The sequence below is a fragment of the Emys orbicularis genome, chromosome 7 (assembly GCF_028017835.1).
Source record: "Emys orbicularis isolate rEmyOrb1 chromosome 7, rEmyOrb1.hap1, whole genome shotgun sequence".
Taxonomy (NCBI): Eukaryota; Metazoa; Chordata; order Testudines; family Emydidae; genus Emys; species Emys orbicularis.
In genome coordinates this window covers 110,814,492-110,841,904 of record NC_088689.1, presented here as the reverse complement: position 1 = coordinate 110,841,904, position 27,413 = coordinate 110,814,492, and the positions used below count along the sequence as shown (strand labels likewise).

Below are 27,413 nucleotides of genomic sequence, written 5' to 3'. Positions count from 1 at the left end.
ATGGAAACGCAGGGGCTGCCCGCGGTGGAGGCGGCCCAGGCCCGGCCCGACACCCAACATGGCGGCGGTGCCGCGGCACCGAGCGCCGCGCCCGCCGGCCGCCTGCCCCAGCGGGAGCCGGAGCCGCCGCCGCCGCCCGAGTGGGACCCGGCCGCCGCCGCCTCGGGCCTGTACATGAGCTTCCCGGTGATGCTGCTAGAGGAGAAGCAGGAGCCGGGCCCCAGCGCCGCCCCCGGTCCCCCGCCGGCGTCCGGCCCCGACAGCGACGGCCTCCTGCTCGTCTTCAACCTGGTGCGGGGCGCGGCGGAGCCGGGGGCCGGGCCGGGCGGCGGGGAGAGCGGCCGCCCCGAGCCTCCCCGCGGGGAGCAGGAGGAGGTTCCCGGGCCGGCCCCGCCGCCGCCGCTGCTGCCCCCGCCGCCGGGTCCGGGCGCGTCTGCTGCGCCGCCCCGGCGGGGAGCGGAGGCGGCGGAGGGCGCGGGCCAGGCCGGCTCGGGCCCCGGCGCCTTCTCTGGCACCATCACCATCAACAACCAGAGCCTGGTGGTGCGGATCGAGAACGGAGTCCTGACCCTGGGGCCGGGCGCCGCCGAGCCGGGGCCGCCTGCTCCCGCCGGGGCCGCGCCGGAGCCGGCTGCCCCCCAAGCCCCATCGCCGCTGCCCAGCCGGGCCGAGCCCCCCGGCTCGGAGGGGGAGGCGGCGGGCGGGGAGGTCCCGGGCCTGGCCTCAGGGGGCTCCCGGGCGCTGCTGGTCTATCATTGCCCCGAGCCCCGCTGCACCGAGACCTTCTCCCGCAAGCAGCAGGTGCGGCTGCACCGGCAGGCGGCTCACGGGGGGCCCGGACCGGGTGGCGGCGGTCGGTCGGCGCGGCCCTTCGGCTGCCCAGTGCCCGGCTGCGCCTGGTCCTTCGCCACCGCCTACAAGCTGCGGCGCCACCTGCACTCGCACGACAAGCTGCGGCCCTTCGCCTGCCCCGCGCCCGGCTGCACCAAGCGCTTCACCACGGTCTACAACCTGCGGGCGCACGGCCGGGCGCACGAGCAGGAGGCGGCGCACAAGTGCGAGGCCTGCGGGCAGCGCTTCCCCAGCGCCGCCCGCCTCGGAGCGCACCAGCGGCGGAGCCACCTGGAGCCCGACCGGCCCTACCGCTGCGAGTTCCCCGGTAATCATCATCTCTGGCTGGCCTCGGGCCTCGCCCTTTTTCTCGGGCCTTACTGGGGATGGGGGTGCGCTTAGTGCCTACACACTGGCACAGTCCCACGCCCCGATAGACCTACACCCGGCTGGCGACCCTCCCGGGTGAAACTGGTCTGGGGACGCCCCAGCCCGATCTATGATCGTGGGACCTGTGAGAGCTATTAGGGAGCCTGCCTGAGAGAAATGGGGCAAGGAATGAATTACAGCATTCGTGGGACCACTGGGGGTCACCTGTCTCTTTGGAACAGGGAGGAGAGCTGGTTTGTGTGGGGAGACTTCATAGAGCAACTGCCTTGCTGGGGACAGGGGGTGTCACAGTTCTGACCCAAGAGGCAGATGTTCCCTTTAGATACCTAAAATTGTTCATGAATCAGTCCTGTCACATGACCGCCTAATTAAACATCAAGCAATGCACAAATCAATATCCTCACAGCCTGCAAAGCAATCTTTTCAAATAATCTAAATCATAGATATTTTTGATGATTAAATGTAGGTGAGGTACTTACTTGAGCACTACCATGCTGCAGTGTTTCTTTAGGATCAGCTGGTATATTTATATGCAAGGGTGGCTAACCTGGAGTCCCTTCTTTAGACTGTCTTGTAGGTTTGATACCATGTTTATCTTGCCTGTTGGTCAGCTCTAGCTTGTGCTGCCACACTTCTATTTTACCCTGATGTCTGGGACGGACAGTTGGAATCTTTTGATCTCCATCTTCTGTCCCTTGTCAGAGAGAGACTCCTCAGAGTTTGCTGATTGAATAACAGCAGAAAGGGAAAAGATATCACTCAGCATATCCCCATTAGACTTATAGTGCTTTGATCAATGTACAATAGTAGAACAATTTTTTTAATCTGTGAGCACTGTCCTCACTGTTGTCTTCTGATCTGTTGATGTGCATCAGTCCGCCAGCTTAAATTGCACTGGTTCTGCTTTTCTCGGTGCCCAAAACATACCATGTCTAGGTGGATATTCAATTCCAACCCATAGTTGCAAACCCTGAAGTATGGTATAGAGCAGGGGTTCTCAAACTGGGGGTCGTGAGTGACCCCTCAAGAGGTCATGAGGGGGTCGCAAGCTGTCAGCATCCACCCGCAAGCCCCACTTTGCCTCCAGCATTTATAATAGTGTTAAATGTGTGTTTAATTAAAAAAAAAGTGTTCTTAATTTATAAAGGGAGGTCACATTCAGAGGCTTGCTGTGTGAAAGGGGTCACCAATACAAAAGTTTGAGAACCACTGGTATAGAGTTTAATTTTCCTATTGTGTGTGTCACACTGAGCTAAGATGATGTTCCACTTTTTCCTTAGGTTGTGAGAGAACCTTTATCACAGTGAGTGCATTATTTTCTCATAATCGAGCCCACTTCAGAGAGCAAGAACAGTTCTCCTGCTCTTTCCCTGGTTGTAGCAAGCAGTATGACAAAGCCTGCCGACTGAAAATCCACATGAGAAGTCACACAGGTATTCAGCAGGGTAGTTCATAAATTGGGATAGTTGAATATATAAAGAGATATTGGGTCAAATGCAACCTCAAGCTTTAGCCATTTATAAAAGCAGTCTTTACAACCTAACACCAATAAGATTTTTTTAAAAATGTCAATAGAAACACCCCTTAAATGTTTGCGACCAAGAGTTGGAAGAGTGAGAACCTGAAAATGACTCTAAACAACTGTCCATGACTTATAAGTGACAGTCAGCTTCATCTTGTCAATTTAAAAAAGAAACTTAAGTTAAAAGTAGTTCTATACCTTTCTCTCTGTCCTTCTGACACTTTTTGTGGCTTTACAGTCTCACTTCCTTGTCTCTTACCAGTTTTTTTTTCTCTCTGTTACTGTGTGAAAGATTATGGAAACAGGAGGAAATTGACTATAGACTAAGTGCTATCACTTGCATAGAACAAACTATAAGAGTAGAGAAATATTTTCGTAATTTTAAGTGTTTACAACAATAGTTGGTAAAACATCTTCAGGGAGAAGTGGATTTTATTGACTTTTTTTAAATGGACTGCCTGTTAGTTTGGACAACAAAATATAACTCAGAGAAATGGGTGAAAACAAATGCACACAAACTAATACATAAACAGTGGAAAGCAAACTGGGTTTTAAAAAATCTGGTTGTCCAAGTTAATATAGGGTCATCTCCTGCAGTTGGATCTATGTAGGTGGATCCATGCACCCACATGGATGCCTTCAAGTTCCATGGGAGCGTAGGGGTCTGCCCATGCAGATCCAATTGCAGGACATGGCCAGTAGATAAGGAAACTTGTTTGATAACTATAAAATGATACTTTAGTTTCTTTAACTTTTTAAAATAACTGAGGGTATGTCTACACAGGGGGGGAAAAAAAACATTGCCGTGAGTCTGAGTCCAAGTCGACTGACTTGGGCTTGTGCTACAGGGCTAAAAATAGCCATGCGGACATTCCCACTCGGCAGCAAAACCTGGGGAGGGTCTCCGAGCCCAGGCTCCAGCCGGAGTGGGAATGTCTGCACTGCTATTTTTAGCCCCTACAGTATGAGCCTGAGTCAGTTGACACAGGCTTGGAGACTCATTGCTGCAGGGGGAGGGGAGGATTGGGTTGCAGTGTAGATGTCCCTTAAACTTTTTTGAGACTTCACAATATCAGCATGTATTTTTGTTACTATATGATTAAATGTGACCTTTTTATTTATTTATTAGGTGAAAGGCCTTTTATCTGTGATTCTGAAGGTTGTGGCTGGTCTTTCACCAGCATGTCCAAGCTACTAAGACATAAAAGGTAAAAAAAAAAAAAAAAAAAAAAAAAAAAAAAGTTACGCTCAAAAACAAAACCACACCAAAACCCAACACATGGCTTACTTGTCAGTTCTTTGCGTTGGCTAAACGTGTTCTAATGCAGATAATTGTTTTAAGAGTGAGTTTTAAAATCAGAGTGGTTGTAATTGATGCTAGATATGAGCATGTAGTGAACTTAAGTTTGGGAATAGTAATCTCCCCTTTTTTGTAGGAAACATGAAGATGACAGGAGGTTTACATGTCCAGTAGAAGGCTGTGGGAAATCCTTCACAAGAGCAGAACACTTGAAAGGCCACAGTATAACTCACCTAGGCACAAAACCATTTGAATGTCCAGTGGAAGGTACGGTTTGTTTGTGGTCCTGTGTGCTGTTACTTTGTGCTGTGTGCTGTTACTTTGGTAGGTGCAGGGTCCTGCCTAGTCAAGGCTTACTGAAGGACTGGAGCCTTGGGTATTTAAAGTCATATTTTACTTTTTTTTTTTTTAACCTTTTTGTAGCTTATTCTTTTTAAAGAACATCTAATTGAATAAACCACATTGTCCCAGACCGGAAGGAGACCTGGGAAATGGCTAGCAGATCATTGTCACTTGATTTTTCTTATCAGTTAGTGATAAAAGGAAATCAACATCTCCTTTAGATTTAAGACTGTGATACTGTCCAGACACTGTTTCTTTTCAGTTGATTAATTCTTCCTTCTGGATAAACTGCTTGGGAAAGGTTATTTTGACATGGGGGGAGGGGGGGGCTGCAGGAGGGAAGAATCACAAGCAATGATAGAATGAAGATGTCTGCTCAGCATCCGATCGCTGTTCAGATGAATCTAATAGGCTGGCTGGTTATATTTAACAGGGATAGAAAGTCATGCAGAAGAGTTATAGTGGCCTTTTTCTATAACTCTGTAGTACATTTACATCTCCAGTACTGGTGGTCACCTTGGGTTGCCTCTTCCAGCAAAAAGGTCTCTGCAGAACTACAAATATCCATTAAGGGATAATTAAGTGGTTAAAGGAATGTGGGGAGCTTACTGATAAGACCCATGGTTTTAAAATGAATACTAACAAAAGATTTGTGGATCCAGCTGCTGCAAGAAATCATTGAGGCACAATCTCTAGTGGGATTTTTAAAAGGGTTTAGATTATAATTGTATAAATAGACACAAGACACCCAACTTCCTGGCTGAACAAGGAACGTTGATACTTACACTTCATGGCATAAAACAAAGTGGTTTTTGTCCTGTGGTTGTCAGGCAGCATTTCCTCCTCCCTTATGCTTTCACCAGTGGCCATTATCAAATGCTTCTATTTAAGGTGCCTTTGTGGCACTTTTCACTAAATCATTTGGGTTTTTTGCTCTCTTGGAAGCAGGATGCTGGACTAGATGTATCAGTGGTCTGCTCTGGTATGACATTTCTTCTGCTCCTTTGAAACTCTGCTTCTTTGCTTTGGCTGCTTTCTTCAACTTCCTGTATTTATGTATGGCACCCGTGCTCAAGTGCTGCAAGTTAACTAACTAGAACATTTTATTTATGTGACTTTGAGATGTTTACCAGGGAATTCTAAATACTAATTTTAAGTTAAAACTAAGAAAGATCCTGTAATATGCTTTGTATCATGTTGCAGGTTGTTGTGCAAAATTCTCTGCACGCAGCAGTTTGTATATTCACTCCAAGAAACATCTTCAAGATGTGGATTCATCAAAGACCCGTTGCCCAGTGTCCAGTTGTAATAAATTGTTCACTTCCAAGCACAGTATGAAGACTCACATGGTCAAACAGCACAACTTCAGTCCAGGTATAATATTTTAGCCTCAAAATATGGCTGGGGCAAAGGGAAGCCTAAACACTATGTATATCAGGCAAAAACTGTGGGTGAAATCCTGGCCTCATTGAAGTCAACAGCAAGACTCTGACTTCAGTGGGGCCAGGATTTTTTCTTTCTGTATATATCGTGTTTATGATATAAAATCTTCAATGGGAGCTGTGACTAGAGCTTGGCTTGTGGTTTCCAGAAGTCCGTAACATCTTGAATTAAAGCAGATCTTGCTCTTGAAAATTTTTTAAATATATTCTTTCTAAAACCTGATAATGAGGACTTAAGAGTATTTTGGTTTTAAGTCCTAACTTGTAGCATGGACCGCTTTGAGGATATTTTGGAGAGTATAAGTGTATGTAGAAATTCCTGTGCTGAAAGGAACTGTTGTCCAGCAGTACGAACAAATAATGTTACTGTATAATTGTTTGCTGGATATGAGATTCTTCATCACAGTGGAACATTAGTAAACACTGTTGAAGTAATTTTGTCTTTCAGTGATGTGGCAAACTTAAAAATTCATCCTACTTTTATCTAGACCACTAACAAGCAAAATAAGACAGAGCTCAAAGTCCCACATTGGTAACATAGTGAATAGGAAAGAGAACAAATTTTTTTTCCATGTTCTAAATGTATATACACAGATCAGACACTTCTGTACAATATTTTTGGTAAGGATGGGAGGAGGATACGTTACACAGGAAACTAATACTAGATTGAAGCTATTTTTCTTCTGATTGGGAAATCTCACAATTACTATAAAGATGAATTTGTTTTAATAAGCTTGTTTTCCTTTGTAATTCTGGTTTAGAAAATTGGGTTTAATTTAGGAAATATTTTTAGCCTATAATTTTAAGGATACTCTGTCTTCAGACACTTGTGTGCAGTGTTTTTTCGTCCCTATTAAATTCTCATGTGTCTGGCACAAGTGTGTTGCGCTTAAACCCCACAGTTTCTGAGGTCAGTAATGTTGCTTCATTTATTTGCAGTGTATGTAAACTTAAGAGTGCTGTTGGCATCTTACCTGTTCTGGAAAAAGTATCCATATGTTCTATTAGTTATTAGTGTGTGTCTTTGGGGCTTCTGTGTATTCCCACTTTTGAGTGTTGCACCCCTTGATCTGTAGATAGTGGCACACAACCTCCTTTTCTTTATCATTGGTCTGTTGCATTTTCAACAAGTTTAATACATGTATTATATTTCAGATCTCTTAACCCAGCTTGAAGCAACCAGTTCCCTCACGCCTAGTAGTGAACTCACCAGTCCAGGACAAAGTGACCTCAGCAACATAGACCTTGTGTCCCTTTTCTCCAATGTGTCTGGTAACAATTCTGGGATTGCAACAGATATGGCTTTAGTAAACTCTGGAATTGTCACCATAGATGTTGCTTCCGTAGGCTCTACGCTTGGTGGAAACCTTTCTGTCAATAGCAATTCCCTAGGTCAAACAGTTGACCCTTTGATATTGGTGGCGAGTAGTGATATTCCACATAGCCTGGACAGTTCTCTCTTGATGGGAACCACTGCTACAGTTTTACAGCAAAGTACTTCAAATCTGGATGATGTACAGACTGTAAATGCAGAAGCCTTAGGTTCGCTAGCATCTTTATCAGTGAAGAATTGCAGTCAAGACCTGCATGGTTTGACATCCAGCAATAATCTAACGATAGACACTACCACTTTGACACCTTCCAGCAGCCTTGGTGGAGCCAATGGTCCTGAGTTACTGACACCAACTAAAGCTGAACGAAACTTGCTTCCTAGCTCGGATGTTGTTGGTCAACAGGAAGGCAGTAAAGTGGTGACACAGTTTGTGTTCTCCAACCCTCCAGGAAGCTACAGTGCTCAGAAAGACATGGATCTTAGCACAGTGACTTGCAGCTCATTTTTGGTATGCAGTAACTATATTCAGTTGTCCCCAGATGACTGAAGCACCTTAACTTTGAGGATACTCCATTGCTGCTTGCAACTTATGGGCAGACCTTTCATACTGATTTACCCAATTACATGGGGTTTTTTCATGAAGGATGTAGAACTCTGTATTGACTAAATATGTTGTTAGACATGGATTCAACATGGTGAAAAATTCTTTAAAAGGCCTGAATTGTGAGGGTGGGGGAGGGAGGAACGTGTTCAAAGTTTAAAAAAAATAAAAAAGTTTCAAAATTAACCCCCCAAGGGTGAAGTGGGACTAACAAGAAAGCATAAGGAGGGGATTATACGGTATGTCCTCTGTGTGTATTAGTTTCAGGGAAGGGTTTGGGGATGGAAAGTAACTGAAATTGTTAGTCTCAGTCTTCGTTCCCATAACTCTGTCTTTAATGCTGCTTCTGGGAAACCATTCCCTTTCCAGTACTATGTAAAGATAAATGTTTATTTTCAGTATACAATGTTTCCCTTATCACCATGACCTTATTGAAAAGCTGATAAACATGGAAGTGTATATAACCTTGGATGCCAGATACATGCAGGGGACCGATCAGAATTTTGATTGCTACTGTTTGAAAAACTTACTCATTTTAAATCCCAGCCACCCAGTGTTAGATGAATATACAGGATAATGTAAAAGATTATGAGCAACCAGTAATTCGTTAGTCTGGCTTCATTAGCTTAATTTTTTGTTTCAAATATGTATAAAACATATCTCTTGTTTGATTAGGAGAGCGGTGGATCTGCAAGGACAGACTACAGAGCCATTCAGCTAGCCAAGAAAAGAAAACAGAAAGGGAATGGGAGCAGCACAGGTGAGGAGGCATTTGCCTTGCTGAATCTAGTAACATGCAATGAAATGGGAGTATATCTCTTTCAAGTAGATCAACTTATTGCAATCAGCAACGAAGTCTGAGTGAGGTGTGCTTTTTGTAGATGATTGAGATGGTCTTCTTGCATGGAGTTTAAAATTCATTGAGAGTTTAAAAAACCTCACACTTGGGTTTTCCCTTTCTGTTAAAGGGACCCTGGTAGGTTAAAGTTATATTTAAACTCCCCCTTCCCTCACCCTCAATATCATTTACTTACTCTACTCATAGGATTATCCTTAATGTATTAAAACCAAAACAATTTAAAAAATCTAATTTGCTATTTGTGCTTTTTGTTCACTCTTTGCATTTCATTTTACTCAACATGGACAATGAATGAAAACAGACTAGTCAGTTTCACCTCTAGGTCGTGCACTAGCACAGTGCTGCAGTGTTAGTTTGAAAGCACAGTAGGGGAATTTATTTGACTTTATTTTTATTTTTTTAATTGAAACCTTTCTATTAACCTTCAATCTCTTGTAGCAGATTTTTATAAAACACAAACTTTGGGCCATAGTTTACATAACTAGCCCATTTGTTTTCCTCCCCTTAAACTACAGTGGAATTCATAGCTGTCTGTTGATGTGCACTGTTGCTTTGTTAGGTCAAATGTATTCCATGGCTCGCTAAACTTGCCCAGAAAAAATAACGAAACAACAAGAGACAGCTATTTGAGTTGCAGCTGCCCTCAAGGGGAGAGGAATATCACACTAAGCATTTTTTTTCCTTATGTTTCTTGTTGCCTCCTATCTCTGAAAATCAAGGTGACAGTTTTTAGTTATGTCTTAAGGTAAGCAAAGGATTACACTTCCAAATTAAACATTATCATGTCTCTTGCTTTATGGCACTATGCATATATGCACTTTCTCTTCTTTTAAAAAATACTATCCTTCTTTTTGTCTGTCTATGAAGTGATCTGTAATTATGGCAGCTTGTCCAAAATGCATGCTTGGTGATATCCTAGATTGAAAGGAGACTTGATTGAATTTGCCCCTGTTCTATAAAACAGAGCTAGAAAATTCCCAGTTCCCTTCTTAAACAAGATTCCTTGTGTCATGTTTAACATGTCACCTACCAGTAACTTAGTGACAGCCATTTACTTTCAGAGACAATGAATCAGTTCCTCTTTTTGCTTCCCTCCCATGCACATATTTTCCCTGGTATAGAGTAATAAAAACTTCTATATAGTATTTCAAACAAGTCTTGCATCTTAAAATGCATTAATGGAATTTAAGTACACTCAAAAGTTGAAAGTCCTAGTTAACATTTGAAGTAAAAAAAACCAAAACAAAAAACACCTGATAATTGAAAAGATCTAATGTGTATTATCCTCAAATTATGCTTAATTTTCTTTTGGCATCTTATTCAGCATGAACAATGAAGATATTAATGTTAATCATAGTATTTTCTTGTTCTCCTGGGTAATGTGATGTCTATATTGAGAAATATGCAGGGAAATATTTAAATTCAAACAAACTTTTAACTGAAATTTAAACAGAAAAAAATGAAAATATAGGCTACATAAAATTTTACAATCTCTACCTTTGGGCCTAACTACTTTAACGGTTATAGTTGGTTAATAGTAAAAGGAGACAAAGTAACTAGAGGCAAGGGAGAAAAGATCAAATCCCAAGGAGAAACTTACCAAAGAATCAGATGTTCCAACATAATTAATAAAATAACTTTATTTCAGCAGCATCAAATTCTGGCCAGAGGAAAAGCAAAGGTGGTAAAGTGAGTCCTACCAACTTCTCATCTACCAGTCATGGGAATCGATTGTGTGGCAACATTGTTTTGCCAAATGGAGGCCTAACAATAAGGGATCCAGCAACTGGCGCACAGTATGTGCAAATTCAGCTACTTCAAGTAAGAACACATGAATAAAACATACGATCTACCCAGTTCTCTAATGATTTGCCAGTTCACACAGAAGAATCTGACTGTCCTTTCAAATCGGATATAGTCTTCTCCTGTATTAATATTGTGATTGTTGCATGATACCAAGGTACTTGGTGAGTAATATATTGCTGATCTGTTTTTAAGGCTGTTGCCCAAAAAGAGCATTTTTTTCTCCTCAGGGTGAGAGTCCCTTCACACACTTATCACCAACAATAGAACTGTTTTTTCCAAGCATTTTAAAAATGATTACAAAAGTAATTGGAGTGAAGAGAGCCGGTTCAAATGTCTTCCTTAGAGAGGGGGGGGGGGATCTTATACCCCACCCTTAGCTGATAATGAAAAAAAATGCTGTAGTATAAATTAAAACCCTTCTGTAAATATTCCCCTTATTCATGCATATGTTGGGGGGGAGGGTTAGACACAGCTAAGGTGATGGGGAGACTGAGGGTTAAGAACACAGGCAGAAGCCTTGGGGGCAGCACTGAAAAGCCACAGGTGTAGCTGCACTGGACAGGGGTCTTGAGGAAACCCTGTTCAGGAGTGAGAACAGCCCCAGGAGTGGGAGCTAGGAAGGAAAGACGCTGCCCTGCCCTGCACTATATCCAGTAATAACACTCGCAGATTACATTATTCTTCGAGTGTTTGCTCATATCAACGGCGGTGAATATATGACCCTGCCGATCTGGCGCCTCCTCAGTTCCGTCTTATCGCCAGTGACGGTCGTTGGAACTGCAGTGGCTTGCTATTGCAAGTGCTCCTTGTTTCTCCTAGTAGTTGTATAATTGTAGTTTTGTAGTCTGGTAGCATTAATTGTTGTTAGTTTATAGTAGTTGGTGTACGAGTGGGCATTCTCCCCACCCCAACTTTCCTATTCCCCTTGGGGCTTGGGGCATGCCTCGATCCCAAGGTTTTAAATCCTGCAGATCCTGCCATAAGCCCATGACAATGGGCGACCTCCACGACTCTTGTCTTGCGTATCTGGGGGAGGCACACCAAACTGACCGGTGCAAGATCTGTAAGGGGTTTCATCCCAGGTCGAAAAAGGAGTGAGACTGTCACCTGAAGCAGCTCTTTGTCCCCAGCCAGCTTCGGCATGGCAGGATCCAGCACCGAGCTCCTCCATGCGGAGCGCTCCAGCCTCCGTCCGCGAAGTGGTGCCAAGGAAGGACTGTGAGCATAAAGACCCTCGGCACCGGCGCTCCCTGGCACCGAGGCTGGCGGAGGCAGTGCAGCACTGCTCCCATTCCCCGGTACCACAGAAGCGGCACTGCAAGCAGGACAGGGGTTGATCTCTGGCGCTGAGGACAGCCGCCTTGAAAAGCGACACTGGTGTGCTTCCTGGGGAGGAGCACCCAGCACCGACAGCCCAGGAGACGGCACCGTCGACTTCAGCCCCGCAACAGGGGACGTCAGGTCTGCTGCTCGTGGACTCTCTGGGCCAGGTGGTGGAGGACATCGAGTTGCCATCCACCCCGGACATCTTCGAGGCCGCGAGGGACTTAAGCGCCATGATGGCGCCACAGTCCCCGGCCAGTCAGGAGAAGCCTCTGGTACTGCAACGTGCGGCACTGTCTCGAGGCAAGCCCGCGATGTTGATGCAATCAGTTGTATCTCCATGGCATCGCTCTGACTTGCGGCACTGGTCCCCGGCAAGGCACAGGTCCCGCTCCCAGCACCACACATCGTGGCACCACTTGACCTCTCGCTGCCACTCCACCTTGTGGCACCGCTCCCCAGATTCCCGGTACCAATCACAGGCACAGCTCCTATCAGCACCGCCCTGACCTTCGTGTTCCAGGTCTTTGTCTTTGGTGGTGGAGACACAAATCGGACCGTAAGCGTCAGGATGTGGGTGCAGGGCCATGGCAAGTGCAGTGGCCATTCTGGACCCCGTGGGCATACCACCAGGCCCAGGGCACCCTCTCCAAGGGCTCCCACTCACCTGCAGCATTGACAAGTCGACCCATCCCTTGGGGTTCTGAGGTGACCGCAGTGCAGACCACCCCACCACCCCTGGAGCCTGTTCCTGCCACCAGCATGGACCCTGGGGCAGTTAGTGGGGAAGGAGAGGCTGTGCAGGATGTCCCCAGGGACCCGGAGGGCCATGAGAACCCTGTACCCCCTCTGGCGTCATCGTTGTCCTCCCCGGATGAAGCGGTTGCGGGGACCTCCACCTCGGGACTGCACCCTATAGACAGTCATTGCCACCAGGACCTGCCGCACAGGATAGCGTGCAACATGGGCCTGCAGGCTGAGGTGGTGGAGGAGCTGGAGGACCAGAGGGTGGACATCCTGGCCCCAGAAGGTCCATCGAGGGTGGCTCTGCCCCTCATCAGAACTACACAGGCCAACACCTGGTGGCAGACCCCTGCCTCCATTCCTCCACCTGCAAAGGGAGTCGAGAGGAAGTATTTTGTCCCCGCTAAGGGGTACGAATATCTTGACATACTCCCGTAGCCCTGCTTGGTGGTGGTGGCTGCGGTAAATGAGCACAAGAGACATGGGCAGCAGGGTCCTACCCCAAAATCCAAGGACTCTAAGTGGCTAGACCTGTTCGGCCAAAAGGTCTACTCGACCGGGGGACTCCAACTCAGAATTGCCAACCAACTGGCAATCCTGAGCAGATACAACTTCAATTCCTGGAACTCCACGGTAAAGTTCAAAGAGTTAATGCCGTGGAGTCCAGTGAGGAGTTCAGGACTATTTCTGAATAGGTCAAGGCAGTGGCACGGACCTCTTTACATGCTTCACTGGACGCTGCATACTCGGGGGCACGTACCTTGTTCTCTGGGATTGCCATGAGGCGAAGCTCCTGGCTCCAGGCCTCGGGGCTCCCACCCGAGGTGCAACATACCCTGCAAGACCTGCAGTTTGATGGGGCGGGCCTGTTTGTGGAGCAAACTGACTCCAGGCTGCATAGCCTTAAAGATTCTAGGGCTACGCTAAAATCGCTGGGGTACATACCCTGGCCACTCAGAGAAAACACTTTAAGCCGCAGCCTGTATAGCATCCCTATCCTCGATGTCCTATTCAGGACTTCTCTAGGAAACATGGCAGGAACAGCAGGCGTAAGCCTTCCCAGCCCCCGTCCAACCAGGGCCAGGTGCGCGCTGCTTCAGGCTCTAAGCAGGCCTTTTGAAGGTACACCTGGGGACGACATTCCAGCTGACGGACCGGATCCTCAGCCCTGTTTCCTGAACCGTCTATCCCACTTCTACCATGCTTGGTCACGAATAACATCAGATCGCTGGGTCCTTCACACGGTAGAAGTGGGAAATTCTGCCTGCCCCCACCCCCTTCCCCATCCCTTTTCAGGGACCCTTCTCATGAGCATCTCCTTATGTAGGAGGTCCATATGCTCCTCGCCGCAGGGGCAGTGGAGGAGGTTCCTCAGGAGCTATGGGGCAAGGGATTCTACTCCCACTATTTCCTAATCCCCAAAGCAAAGGGGAGTCTCAGACCCATCCTCAACCTGCGAGGCCTCAGTCACTTCATGAAAAAGCTGAAGTTTCGCATGGTCTCCCTAAACACAATTATCCCTTCTCTGGATCGGGGAGACTGGTATGCCGCCCTTGACCTCAAGGATGTGTACTTCCACATATTGATACAACCTGCCCACAGACGCTTCCTCAGGTTTGTGGTCTGTCACAAACATTACCAATTTATGGCCCTCCCATTCGACCTGTCCGTGGCCCCCCGAGTGTTCACCAAGTGCATGTCAGTCGTGGTCGCCTTCCTCCATCGGAGGCAGGTACAAGTGTATCCTTACCTCAACAACTGGCTGCTCTGGGGGATGCTCCAAAGACCAGGTGAACGCACAGGTCCGTTTCATGAGATCCACCTTCGACAGGCTGGGTCTTTTCCTCAATGAGAGCAAGTCGACCCTGGTACCAACTCAAAGGATAGAGTTTATCGGGGCAGTGTTGGACTCGAACCGGGCCAGGGCATTCCTGCCGGAGGTTTTCTTCCAAGCAATGACGGACATCATACAAGTCCTCAGACAGTATCCCACCACCGCAGTAAGGGGTTGCCTGAGGTTACTTTTTCACATGGTGTCTTGCACATACGTGGTACAGCATGCCAGAATGCGACTCAGACCTCTCCAGGCTTGGCTCGCATCAGCCTATCGCACGGCGGTCTCGACTCTGGTCACCCTCCCGGTGCAGGTCCTCGAGTCCCTCCGCTGGTGGCTCAACCTGCAGACAGTGTGCGAGGGAGTCCCCTTCCACAAACCCCAGCCCTCTCCATCCCTGGTAATGGAAGCATCGGCGCTGGGTTGGGGCGCGCACCTGGGAAACCTTCAGATGCAGGGCCTGTGGTCCCAAGACGAACTCTCACTCCACATCAACATCAAGGAGCTGAGAGCGGTCCGACGAGCATGCCAAACCTTCCAAGCTCATCTGCAGGGACAGTGTGTGGGAGTCATGACAGACAACACAATTGTGATGTTTTACATAAACAAGCAGGGTGGAGCCCATTCCTCTCCACTGTGTCAGCTATGGAAGTTCTGCATAGCCCACTCCGTTCACCTGGAAGTGTCTGATCTCCCAGGTTCCCAGAATGAGCTGGTGGAGTACCTCAGCAGATCCTTCCACAATCATGAGTGGTCTATCCACCCAGACATGATGCACAGTATTTTCCAGAGGTGGGGAGCTCTCCAAATCGACCTCTTTGCCACGTGAGGCAACAGAAAGTGCCCACGATTCTGCTCTTTCCGGAACCACTGCCTGGGCTTTCTCTGAAGCATTTCTCCTCCCCTGGACGGATCATCTGCTGTACGCGTTTCCCCCGTTCCCACTCATGCACAAGGTCCTGCTCAAAGTCCGCAGAGACAAGGCAGAGGTCATACTGGTGGCGCCGGTGTGGCCTTGTCAATACTTGTACACCATGCTTCTGGAGCTGTCGGTGGATGCCCCAATCACATTGCCCCTGCTTCCGGACCTGATTACCCAGGACCACGGTCGCCTTCACCACCCCGACCTTCAGTCCCTTCACCTCATGGCTTGGAAGCTTCATGGCTAAACCCTATGGAACTCATGTGCTCCGAGCAGGTTAGGGAGGTCTTGTTTGGTAGCAGGAAACTATCCACCAGGGCCACCTACCTGGCCAAGTGGAAAAGGTTCAATCTCGTGGGCTCAGAGTCGGACATCCCATGCTGCAGGTGCCCATACCGCTTATCCTCGAATACCTACTGCACTTGAAACAGCAGAATCTGGCAGCATTATCCATCAAGGTGCACCTGGCAGCTATCTCCGCATTCCATCCGGGAGCGGCTGGGCGCTCCGTCTTCGCTAACCCCATGGTTGGCTGTTTCCTCAAGGACCTGGCGCAACTGTACCCGCAGGTTAGACAGGAGATCCTTTACAAGCTGATGGGTCCCCCGTTTGAACTGCTGGCGACTTGTTCGCTCGTATACCTGTCATTGAAGGTGGCCTTCCTAGTCGCCATTACTTCGGTGAGGAGGGTTTCGGAGCTGAAGGCCCTCACCTCCAACCCTCCCTACACAGTTTTCTTCAAGGACAAGGTGCAGCTTAGGCCTCACTTGGCCTTTCTTCCAAAGGTTGTGTCCCAATTCCACTCCAACCAGGACATTTTTCTAACTGTCTTTTACCCTAAGCCTCATACAAGTAGCCAGGAACAGAGGCTTCACACACTGGATGTTCAACGGGCGCTAGCCTTTTACATTGAGCGCACGAAGCCGTTTCATAACTCACAGCAGCTGTTCGTGGCAGATTGGATGAAAGGGCTCCCGGTCTCCTCTCAGAGGATTTCGTCGTGGATCACATCCTGCATTTGGATGTGCTACGAGCTAGATGAAGTCCCTGCTCCAGTGCTAATGGCGCATTCCATAAGGGCACAGGCCTCCTCGGTGGCATTCCTGGCGTGGGTCCCTATACAGGAAATCTGCCGGGCAGTGACGTGGTCCTCGGTGCACACCTTCATCTCTCATTACACCATCACCCAGCACGCCAGAGATGATGCAGCATTCGGCAGAGCGGTGCTTCAGTCAGCGATTCCATAACTCTGACCCCACTGCCTAGGTAAGGGTTGGGAGTCACCTAATTTGGAATCGATATGAGCAAGCACTTGAAGAAAAAAAGGTTACTGACCTTCTCGTAACTGTTCTTCGAGATGTGTTGCTCATATCCATTCCAAACCCACCCGCCTTCCCTCTGTCGGAGTAGTAGGGAAGAAGGAACTGAGGAGGCACTGGGTCGGCAGGATCATATATTCACCGCCATGGAGGCACTACTCCAGGGGGCTCCACAGCCAACCCGACGGGTGCTGCTAGGGGAAAAACTTTTCCGATGACTGTGCACGCAGTGCGCATGCATCTAGAATGGAATGGACATGAGCAGCACATCTCGAAGAACAACAGTTACGAGAAGGTGAGTAACTGTTTTTTATAAGAATATTAAGGTTGCCTGTAAGAACTATTAATTCTGTCTTCTGATCAGGGTTTGATTTGGTGTGCTGTAAGTGAGGCATGGGCCATGCACTGAACCATGAGGCGAAAACAATGTTGAATAGCTGCTCGCTAAGTGAGCACTGTCCTTTCTATGCACTGAATGAGGCAGGGGATCTGTGGGGGGAAAAAATAGTATGTGCTCATGGCACGAGGGGACGCGGAAGGTATTTCAAAATAAGTTGCATAGGGAATCTTAATCCTGGCAGATTGTAATTTTTGAATGCCTGACTTTGCAGCCTTAATGTTCTTTTAATGTAACTTTTATGTGTAACTTCCTGGAGCTTTTTTTAAAAAGCAGATTGAAAAACCAGATTCCATCATATGTCGTCCTAGTGACGCTGGTCATCAGCAGCACTGTTGGTGCCTTTAGATCCATGCCACAGACCTCTACCACTTGAAATAACAAACTCATAACAGTAGTAGGTTGTAATCATCTGCGTGGATCAGCATTGGGTGGGATGAGACCCCTTGCCTGAGGGCTTCACATATATTTGCTAGCAGCAGACTAATGGTGAGACTTGGAAGTCTTGGATTCCATTCCAGGCTCTGGAGGGGAGTGTTCTCTAGTGGGAACAGAGCCTTCTGCTAGGTTCTCCCAAGCTTGACCCCTTTTGCCCCTTCCCCTCTAAACTGTTTCTGTCCCAGTCCCATTCTTCTCACCCATTCAGCCCCAGTTCCTCTTTCCCAGCTTCTTGTCTGATCTCTCTCTCTCTCTCTTCTCCCCCCCCCCCCTTTTCCTCTGGCCTCTAGTCACAATGGCTATTAGCCAAGATGGGCAGGGATGCTGCGCCTAGCCTCTGTTTGCCAGAAGCTGGGAATGGGTGACTGGATGGATGGATCATTCCCTCTGGGGCTCCTGGGATTGGCCACTGTCGGAAGACAGGATACTGAGCTAGATGGACCTTTAGTGTGACCCAGTATGATTGTTCTTATGTTAATGTTCCTTGTCCCAGTCTCTGCCCAGCCAGTCACAATTCTCCCCTGTACTGGGGCTCCTGGTCAGATCCAATTCTCCCCTCCCACCCACTGGCTCCCAGTCATCCTTCTCTTCACTTCCCCCCTCTCTCTCCCCCCCGCCCACTTCCTTCCTTGGCTCCCAGGCTCTACTTCTCTCTGGCTGTCAGTCCCAGTTTCTATGCTAGCTCCCCTTGTTCCAGTCTCTCTCTCTCTCTCGCACACACGCACACCAGGGTCTTGTCTCATCTGCATACGACTTAGGTCGTTTTCTCCTCCATGCTGCTAGTGCAGCAGCAGAGAGGGCATTGAAAGCAGAGAAGAGACATGAATTCAGGCTAGAGCAGCTACGACTACAGTTGCAGGGAAGACCCTGTTCAGCACCTTGCAGGGCTGGAGGATGCTTACTGTGGATGGAGTCCTCGCAGAATGAAAATGTGAATCTCTAGCAAGTCTTTACTGAGCATATGTGAATTGAGAGTCTTAAAAGGTCAAATTTGGACAGATTTTTGTAGGAACAGCAAAAGTCACATGACGGATGCACAAGGCCCCTCCCTTGCCTAACTTCAGCTATCTGCTCCTAAGCTCAGGGGCACTGGAGGTCTTCAAAGCAAAGGTTGCCAACATTTTTTAACATGGGCAAAGCAAAGTATTTTTCCCTGGTCTCATTTTTGGAAACAGCCGACCCCTTCTGGCTGAATCCCACCTCCCCCCCAAAAATATTCAGTATGGAAAATTTCAGCCCAAATGGTTAAAGTTTGGCAGTTATAAGCAATTGAAAAGACAGGGTCTTCTAACAGGCAGTGTCAGACAAGCTTCCACCTCACATGCTAATATCTCACCGGGGAGCAGTAAGCTGTTGGCCAGACCTGGAGGTGTTTGGTTTCCAGGAGGCAGAGCGAGGATCTGTTCAGCTCACCTACTCTTAGTATGGGGTGAGCCACATGCAGAGCTCTGCTTCTTTTCCCCCTTCACATGGGGTGCCCCAGGACCACCACTTTGGCAGCACAATGGCCTTGGAGTGAACACATAGTTTTAGTAGTAAAGTTCTTGAGAAAGCATCTTACAATCTGCAGTTGCCACATGTGACTGAGTACTAGGGGGATTGGTTCACCTTCCATGAAACCACTGGAAACATTTCTTAGGCCTCATCAGCCTTCAGAGCTGGGGTGCCTTAGGATACTACCCTTGTAAGGTCTTAGCCAATAAGGCACTCTTCACCTTTCCTGGTTTTTGGTTTGGTTGTTGTAGTAGTGAGAATGAAGCTTGCTATGTGATAAGATTTCCAAGTGTCTCCTACTATGTTTGCATTATGTTTTTCCCTTCGCAGGATGATCCCCCAGGAGAGGGAGACTTGCCCTTTCAGCTCAGCTCTCAGTCTTCCTCATCACATTCTCAACTTACAGTGGACTTACCTGTTCATATCCTTCAGGTAAAGCACCTTAGAATTCTGATTTCGGTTGTCAAGTTAGATGCAATGAAAACAATTTTGCACCAACACTTTCGCTATCCTGTACTACAGAAGTACTCTACTTTCAGACCAAAGTCTAATTTCACAGGCTTTAGCTCTGTGACCACAAGAGGTTTGCCGTGGGCATTGCAGAGATGCTGTAGGAGGTTGGTTTTCCCCCCCTCACCCCCCACCCCAAATGCTCCCATTTCTTGTTTTGCTCCATGTTGGAGATGCTATTTACTTTTGCCCCAAAGGGTAACCTCGAGAAAGATGTTCCATGACTGTTATGATAGGTGGCCGGGAAGACCTGGAGCCAGATTTTCAAAAGTGCTCTGCTCTTACAGTTGTGGGGCTGGATTTTCAAAAAAACTCTGCTCTGATTTAGGCACCTTAAATATGATGTGACCAGATTTTCAAAAGTACTCTGCACCCATCTGCTTCCATTAGTAATAGCAGGGCTGTTGCTTGCCAAGTGCTCCTGAAAACACAACGACTTATATAGGTGCCTGAGTGGAAGCTCTGCTGTATACTGAGTTTTTTCTGAAAATCAGGTGCTCAGTTTTTAAAATTTGAGGGGATATCCTAGAACTGTCAAATCCCCAAACAAGTACAGATTGAGGCCAAGTGGTAGTTCCCAAAAGGAAAGTGAAGACATTCATAGATCCTACTCTTCCATAGTGACTGGGATTCAAATAACTCCAGCAGCAACAGGGAGTGATATTTTTAAACAGACGCAATCTAATGGCAACTACCAGAAACATAACCCCTTTAACAACTTGGGCTACTACCAGAGAAGTACCTTTACTGGCAGCTCGGACATGGAAAATACCCCTGCACTAGTAAAAGTGTGCAAGAAAACCGCTGAAGGGAATGGAACGCTCTGCTACCCTGTGCACTGAAAATCACCTTTGGATAGTAGTGTGGATCTAAATTCATTCACTTTTGGAATGTCTCTTACCACTGTACTGCAGTGAAGCTCCACCAAATGCCACTTGCATCCCAAAAGCATCATGAGTAAAGACAGCTGAAAACTGTCTTGCTACCTATTCAGGATACTCCTAATATCTACTATTCTGACAAGCTGTTTGTCCGTGAACATGGACAGCTCCATAACTGAGAACCAAGTGCTAACATCTTAGTGGAGAGAAATAGATCACTTTTTTTTTTTTTATGATCGTTATGGAGCTTTCCATCTGTCAAGTTAATTGCAACGTAGTATTTGAGCCAAATAATGTCCTTTCCAGTAGAAACAAAAGTGGTTTATATACTTTCTTCCCAGAACTATCCATGTCTTGAACAACCCTATAATAAATTGGTGGGTACAGAAGGGGAGTTGGATTATTTCAAATTCTGAAGGGTTAACGTGAAGGGAAACAATATTTTTTAAATTGTCAATTATTTTGTTTCTTTTGTCAACAATAGTCAGGATCCATCCCCACCCCATCCGCATTTTAATGAAATGCTGTTAGCAGTCCAGCTAGATCAGTTTGCAAACCAAGAGTGGGACAACTTTAAATTTACTGTGAAGGGTTCAGTGCATTTGGTTTCTTGGCATAATCTTATAACGTAAGAATGGCTATACTGGGTCAGACCAAAGGTCCATCCAGCCCAGTATCCTGTCTACCGACAGTGGCCAATGCCAGGTGCCCCAGAGGGAGTGAACCTAACACGTAATGATCAAGTGATCTCTCCATGAATTTATCTAGTTCTCTTTTAAACCCTGATATAGTCCTAGCCTTCACAACCTCCTCAGGCAAGGAGTTCCACAGGTTGACTGTGCGCTGTGTGAAGAAGAACTTCCTTTTATTTGTTTTAAATCTGCTGCCCATTAATTTCATTTGGTGGCCCCTAGTTCTTATATTATGGGAACAAGTAAATAACTTTTCCTTATTCACTTTCTCCACACCACTCATGATTTTATATACCTCTCCATATTCCCCCCCTTAGTCTCCTCTTTTCCAAGCTGAAAAGTCCTGGCCTCTTTAATCTCTCCTCATATGGGACCCGTTCCAAACCCCTAATCATTTTAGTTGCCCTTCTCTGAACCTTTTCTAATGCCAGTGTATCTTTTTTGAGATGAGACCACATCTGTATGCAGGATTCAAGATGTTGGCGTACCATGGATTTATATAAGGGCAATAAGATATTCTCCGTCTTATTCTCTATCCCTTTTTGAATGATTCCTAACATCCTGTTTGCTTTTTTGACTGCCGTTGCACACTGCGTGGACGTCTTCAGAGAACTATCCACGATGACTCCAAGATATCTTTCCTGATTAGTTGTAGCTAAATTAGCCCCCATCATATTGTATGTATAGTTGGGGTTATTTTTTCCAATGTGCATTACTTTACATTTATCCACATTAAATTTCAGTTGCCATTTTGTTGCCCAATCACTTCGTTTTGTGAGATCTTTTTGCAGTTCTTCAGTCTGCTTTGGTCTTAACTATCTTGAGCAGTTTAGTATCATCTGCAAACTTTGCCACCCTACTGTTTACCCCTTTCTCCAGATCATTTATGAATAAGTTGAATAGATTGGTCCTAGGACTGACCCTTGGGGAACGCCACTAGTTACCCCTCTCCATTCTGAAAATTTACCATTTATTCCTACCCTTTGTTCCCTGTCTTTTAACCAGTTCTCATCCATGAAAGGATCTTCCCTCTTATCCCATGACAACTTAATTTACATAAGAGCCTTTGGCGAGGGACCTTGTCAAAGGCTTTCTGGAAATCTAAGTACACTAGTTCCACTGGAGCCCCGTTGTCCACATGTTTGTTGACCCCTTCAAAGAACTCTAATAGATTAATAAGACATGCTTTCCCTTTACAGAAACCACGTTGACTTTTGCCCAACAAGTTATGTTCTTCTAGGTGTCTGACAATTTTATTCTTTACTATTATTTCAACTAATTTGCCCTGTACTGACGTTAGACTTACCAGTCTGTAATTGCCAGGATCACCTCTAAAGCCCTTTTAAAATATTGACGTTCCATTAGCTATCTTCCAGTCATTGGGTACAGAAGCCGATATTTAAAGGACAGGTTACAAACCCTAGTTAATAGTTCCGCAACTTCACATTTGAGTTCTTTCAGAACTCTTGGGTGAATGCCATCTGGTCCCAGTGACTTGTTACTGTTAAGTTTTATCAATTAATTCCAAAACCTCCTCTAGTGACACTTCAATCTGTGACAATTCATCAGATTTGTCACCTACAAAGGACGGCTCAGGTTTGGGAATCCCACTAACATCCTCAGCTGTGAAGACTGAAGCAAAGAATTCATTTAGTTTCTCTGCAATGACTTTATTGTCTTTAAGTGCTCCTTTTGTATCTCGATCATCCAGGGGCCGCACTGGTTGTTTAGCAGGCTTCCTGCTTCTGATGTACTTAAAAAACATTTTATTACCTTTTGAGTTTTTGGCTAGCTGTTCTTCAAACTCCTTTTTGGCATTTCTTATTACATTTTTACACTTAATTTGGCAGTGTTTATGCTCCTTTCTATTTACCTCACTAGGATTTGACTTCAGCTTTTTAAAAGATGCCTTTTTATCTCTCACTGCTTCTTTTACATGATTGTTAAGCCACGGTGGCTCTTTTTTAGTTCTTTTACTGTGTTTTTTAATTTGGGGTATACATTTAAGTTGGGCCTCTATTATGGTGTCTTTGAAAAGTGTCCATGCAGCTTGCAGGGATTTCACTCTAGTCACTGTACCTTTTAATTTCTGTTTAACTAACCTCCTCATTTTTGCATAGTTCCCCTTTCTGAAATTAAATGCCACAGTGTTGGGCTGTTGAGGTGTTCTTCCCACCACAGGAATGTTAAATGTTGTTATATTCTGGTCACTATTTCCAAGTGGTCCTGTTATAGTTACCTCTTGGACCAGATCCTGTGCTCCACTCAGGACTAAATCGAGAATTGCCTCTCCCCTTATGGGTTCCTGTTCCAGCTGCTCCAAAAAGCAGTCATTTAAAGTATTGAGAAATTTTGTCTCTGCATTTCGTCCTGAGGTGACATGTACCCAGTCAATATGGGGATAATTGAAATCCCCCACTATTACCGAGTTCTTTATTTTGATAGCCTGTCTAATCTCCCTTAGCATTTCATCGTCACTATCACTGTCCTGGTCAGGTGGTCGATAATAGATCCCTACTGTTATATTCTTATTAGAGCATGGAATTACTATCCATAGAGATTCTATGGAACATGTGGATTCATTTAAGATTTTTACTTCATTTGATTCTACATTTTCTTTCACATATAGTGCCCCCCCCCCCCCCCCCCCCGCATGACCTGTTCTGTTCTTCCGATATATTTTGTACCCCGGAATGATTGTGTCCCATTGATTATCCCCACACTACCACTTCTGTAATGCTTATTATATCAATATCCTCCTTTAACACGAGGCTCTAGTTCACCCATCTTATTATTTAGACTTCTAGCATTTGTGTACAAGCACTTCAAAAACTTGTCACTGTTTATCTGTCTGCCCTTTTCTGATGTCAGATTCTTTTTTTATGTGAATGTTTCTCGTCTGATCTGGCCCTTACATTATCCTCTTCCATCCTCCCCTCCTGACTAGAACCTAGAGAATCTCTATCAAGAGACTCTCCGCTAAGAGAAGTCTCTGTCCGATCCACGTGCTCCTCTGCAGCAATTGGCTTTCCCCCATCTCTTAGTTTAAAATCTGCTCTGCAACCTTTTTAATGTTAAGTGCCAGCAGTCTGGATCCAATTTGGTTTAGGTGGAGCCCATCCTTCCTGTACAGGCTCCCCATCCCAAAAGTTTCCCCAGTTCCTAATAAATCTAAACTCCTCTCTACACCATTCTCATCCATGCATTGAGATGCTGAAGCTCTGCCTGCCTACCTGGCCCTGCGTGTGGAACTGGAAGCATTTCTGAGAATGCTACCATAGAGGTCCTGGATTTCAGTCTCTTTCCTAGCAGCCTAAATTTGGCCTCCAGGATATCTCTCCTACCCTTCCCTATGTCATTGGTACCTACATGTACCATGACCACCGGCTCCACCCTAGCACAACACATAAGTCTATCTAGATGCCTCGAGAGATCCGCAACCTTTGCACCCGGTAGGCAAGTCACCATACCGTTCTCCCGGTCATCACAAACCCAGCTATTTATGTTTCTAATGATCGAATCTCCCATTACTAACACCTGCCTTTTCCTAATGACTGGAGTTCCCTCCCCCGGAGAGGTAACCTCAGTGCGAGAGGATATCCCAACATCATCTGGAAGGAGGGTCCCAACTATGGGAAGGTTTCCCTCTGCTCCCATTGACTGCTCTCCTTCCCTGAGCCTTTCATCCTCCTTAACAGCGCAGGGGCTGTCTGACTGGAGGTGGGACAAATCTACAGTGTCCCGGAAAGCCTCATCAACATATCTCTCTGCCTCCCTTAGCTCCTCCAGTTCTGCCACCCTGGCCTCCAAAGCCCACACCCGGTCTCTGAGGGCCAGGAGCTCCTTGCACCGAATGCACACATACGCCACCCGCCCACAGGGCAGGTAACCATACATTCTACACTCTGCACAATAAACTGGATAGCCCCCACTCTGCTGCTGGGCTTCTGCCTGCATTCTCTCCTATAGCTACCTAGGTTAATGTGATAGGGTTTTTGTTTAAATCAAGAAGATTTGATTATAGTTTAAGTTAAAGGTTTTAAAGAACGGCAAATGTACCTCGCCCCCTTCCAAACTCTCTCTCTAAACTCCCTGTTAGCGGCCCCTGTTTGCAAAGCTTTGAATTAAGTTTGAAGGTAAAGAAATATTACAAAAAGGGACTGTGTGTTACAAGCAATGAAAACATAATGGGGTGAAAGCTTTGTCTGAATTCCAAACTCTTTTGTGTACTTTGTTTTGACAGGAACCACACAACTCCACAGAAGATGATGCAGGTTCTGATAACTCTCAGTTCACTGGAAGCACAATAAACTTACAGGACCTGGAATGATTGTTAGGAATATTAATTTGAAAACAGAATGGTGCAGTCATATCTTGACAAAGCAAATATAGCTGTGTTCCAGTTTCTCAAGGAAAATATGAAAAGTAGGAGTACATGACTATGATCACACACTTAGTGTCAGTTACATGAAAAAAGAATAATAATAAAAAAATCAGCAAATCCTACTTAACATGTCTATGTAAGATATTCTGTCTGTCTTGTGGTCAAAGATGCTGGGGCCGGACTTGCTGAAATCCCATTGTAGAAAAGTGCCATAGCTATTAAACGTCTAACCAGGGTAATAATTTTCCCGTTTTCACAAGAAAGCAAATATTTCACAGCTAATGAACAAATACAAACTTAATTTGTTGTGTGTGACTCTTTAAAACTTTTCCTCCATTAGGAAAGGTCTCCTACTTGGCATGGATGATACGGGGGGGGGGGAATCCTGAAATATTTTTTCCCAAACTTGTTTCAGCCATCTTATATATTGACAGCAAATTTCAATAAAATATTTTACAAGGCATGGTAGGAAAGTAGGATAGTGCCCAGAAAGCAGGGAGAAGAAATGAATTAAAAGTCCCTGGGATAGCAAAATATAGATTAAATATTAACTGTGAATGAGTTTTGATGCCTATGTTGAGCTTCCCCCTCTCATTCATCCTGAATAATATTTAGCTGAATTCTTCCAGCAAGACTTAAAAAAAGAAAGCTTCGTTAGAGAACTATATTCTCCATAAGCAATTAGCTAATGTTCCAACAGCATTTGACAAGTTAGGTCTGTCTTAACTGTCCCTATTTTGGTGAAATGTTTGACAGCCACTTAATTCAAAGCACCTTCATTATGTTTTTATACTACAAAAAGTGTTCCCAAGTTACTCATAACTAGCCACTATCTTTTAGAATTATATATTCTGTTACCACTTGAGCTTCATTAAAATCTAGAATATCTAGTGAGCATAGTGTCCAGCTGGCCGACTGATTATCCAGTTGTCAGAGTTTTTTAGAGGGAGAGGAAAAGTATTGTTAACTAGGAAGAATTGCCTCATTTGAAAAATTGCAGTTTCTAGAAGAATAGCTGCATGTACTGTACTTAACTGAATTGAATAAGCCTGAATAAGCATAGGGTTGTGTAAATTCTCAATGGAAAAAACAAAACACCTTTTGGTTATTAAATTTTAAGGTAGTAATTTAAATGTTTTATGGTGATGTCCTGAATGCCTATAAAATTATGTATAGGACTTTGATAAAGGGGGGTGTGTGTGTGTGGTTTTTTTTTTTTCCTCAATGAGTTGTGTGTATGCACGTATGTGTATATATTTTTTACAGAATAAGATGTCATGCAGAAGAACATTGCGATCTTCCTAATATTGCACATATTTATTTATTTAGTTATACTGTTGTTGAATTCACCTGAGGTTGTTCAGAAATGCTTTTACTTCCTGTGCCTTTTGAACTATGTATATGTCCAGATAAATACTTTTTGGTTTCTGAGTCTTGAAAGCAGTATACAGGCTATTTTCACTTCAAACTGATTTGCAGGCAGTATTTTATCCTCTGAACTAACGTTTTTCTGTCTGTGGTGGCTAAACAATTTGAGCATTGGATATTCCTATGCTCATGCCCAAGGGATCTCTAGCCTGCCTCAGATGAGGTCTCCAAGCCAGAGTGAGTCAGTGAGGAGATTTCACCCACTTGTTGTGGGGACTGCTGTTTTGTTTGATCATGGAGTCCAGTGTGGAAAGGTTAAAGGGGCTTATGAGTCATCTGCAGGAGCACAGCACTGTTGAACAGACTACTGGGTCTTGCTTTAGAACAGTCGCTAATGCTGTCCCTGAAAGCTGTCACCCTGAATGCCAAACTCTTCATGGAACCATACCAGTTGTTCTTAAATTAAGAAAATGGTGAAGAAACCTAATTTCTTTTTATGGGACTTAAAACTGCATCTGTTTCTACTTCTGAAAATGTACCTCACTTGGCTTTGTATATGAATGTAAATTGCTAACTGCTTGGGGCCGAGACTCCGGTTAATCGGCTTGAAGTCCATTGCTGGCAATGGACATCTGAAGAACTGCTGGTGCAAAAGGATTAATAAAGCTTTTTTTATGGTCA

General features: G+C 45.7%; 1 protein-coding gene across 1 annotated transcript; it reads left to right on the top strand.

The window, feature by feature from the left end:
• Positions 1-27,413, top strand: ZXDC (ZXD family zinc finger C). Its single transcript, XM_065408261.1, has 10 exons — positions 1-1,159; positions 2,502-2,654; positions 3,873-3,951; positions 4,180-4,310; positions 5,589-5,759; positions 6,983-7,668; positions 8,437-8,521; positions 10,269-10,441; positions 19,228-19,329; positions 25,224-27,413. Exons 1-10 carry the CDS (start codon positions 1-3, stop codon positions 25,308-25,310), a joined length of 2,826 nt encoding a protein of 941 aa, XP_065264333.1. The 3' UTR covers positions 25,311-27,413.

Excerpts from the sequence above, each read along its gene's own strand:
- ZXDC (XM_065408261.1), top strand. The coding sequence starts at position 1 with ATGGAAACGCAGGGGCTGCCCGCGGTGGAGGCGGCCCAGGCCCGGCCC. Across the intron at positions 3,952-4,179 it reads AAGCTACTAAGACATAAAAG|GAAACATGAAGATGACAGGA; the intron begins GTAAAAAAAAAA and ends CCTTTTTTGTAG. Across the intron at positions 10,442-19,227 it reads TGCAAATTCAGCTACTTCAA|GATGATCCCCCAGGAGAGGG; the intron begins GTAAGAACACAT and ends TTCCCTTCGCAG.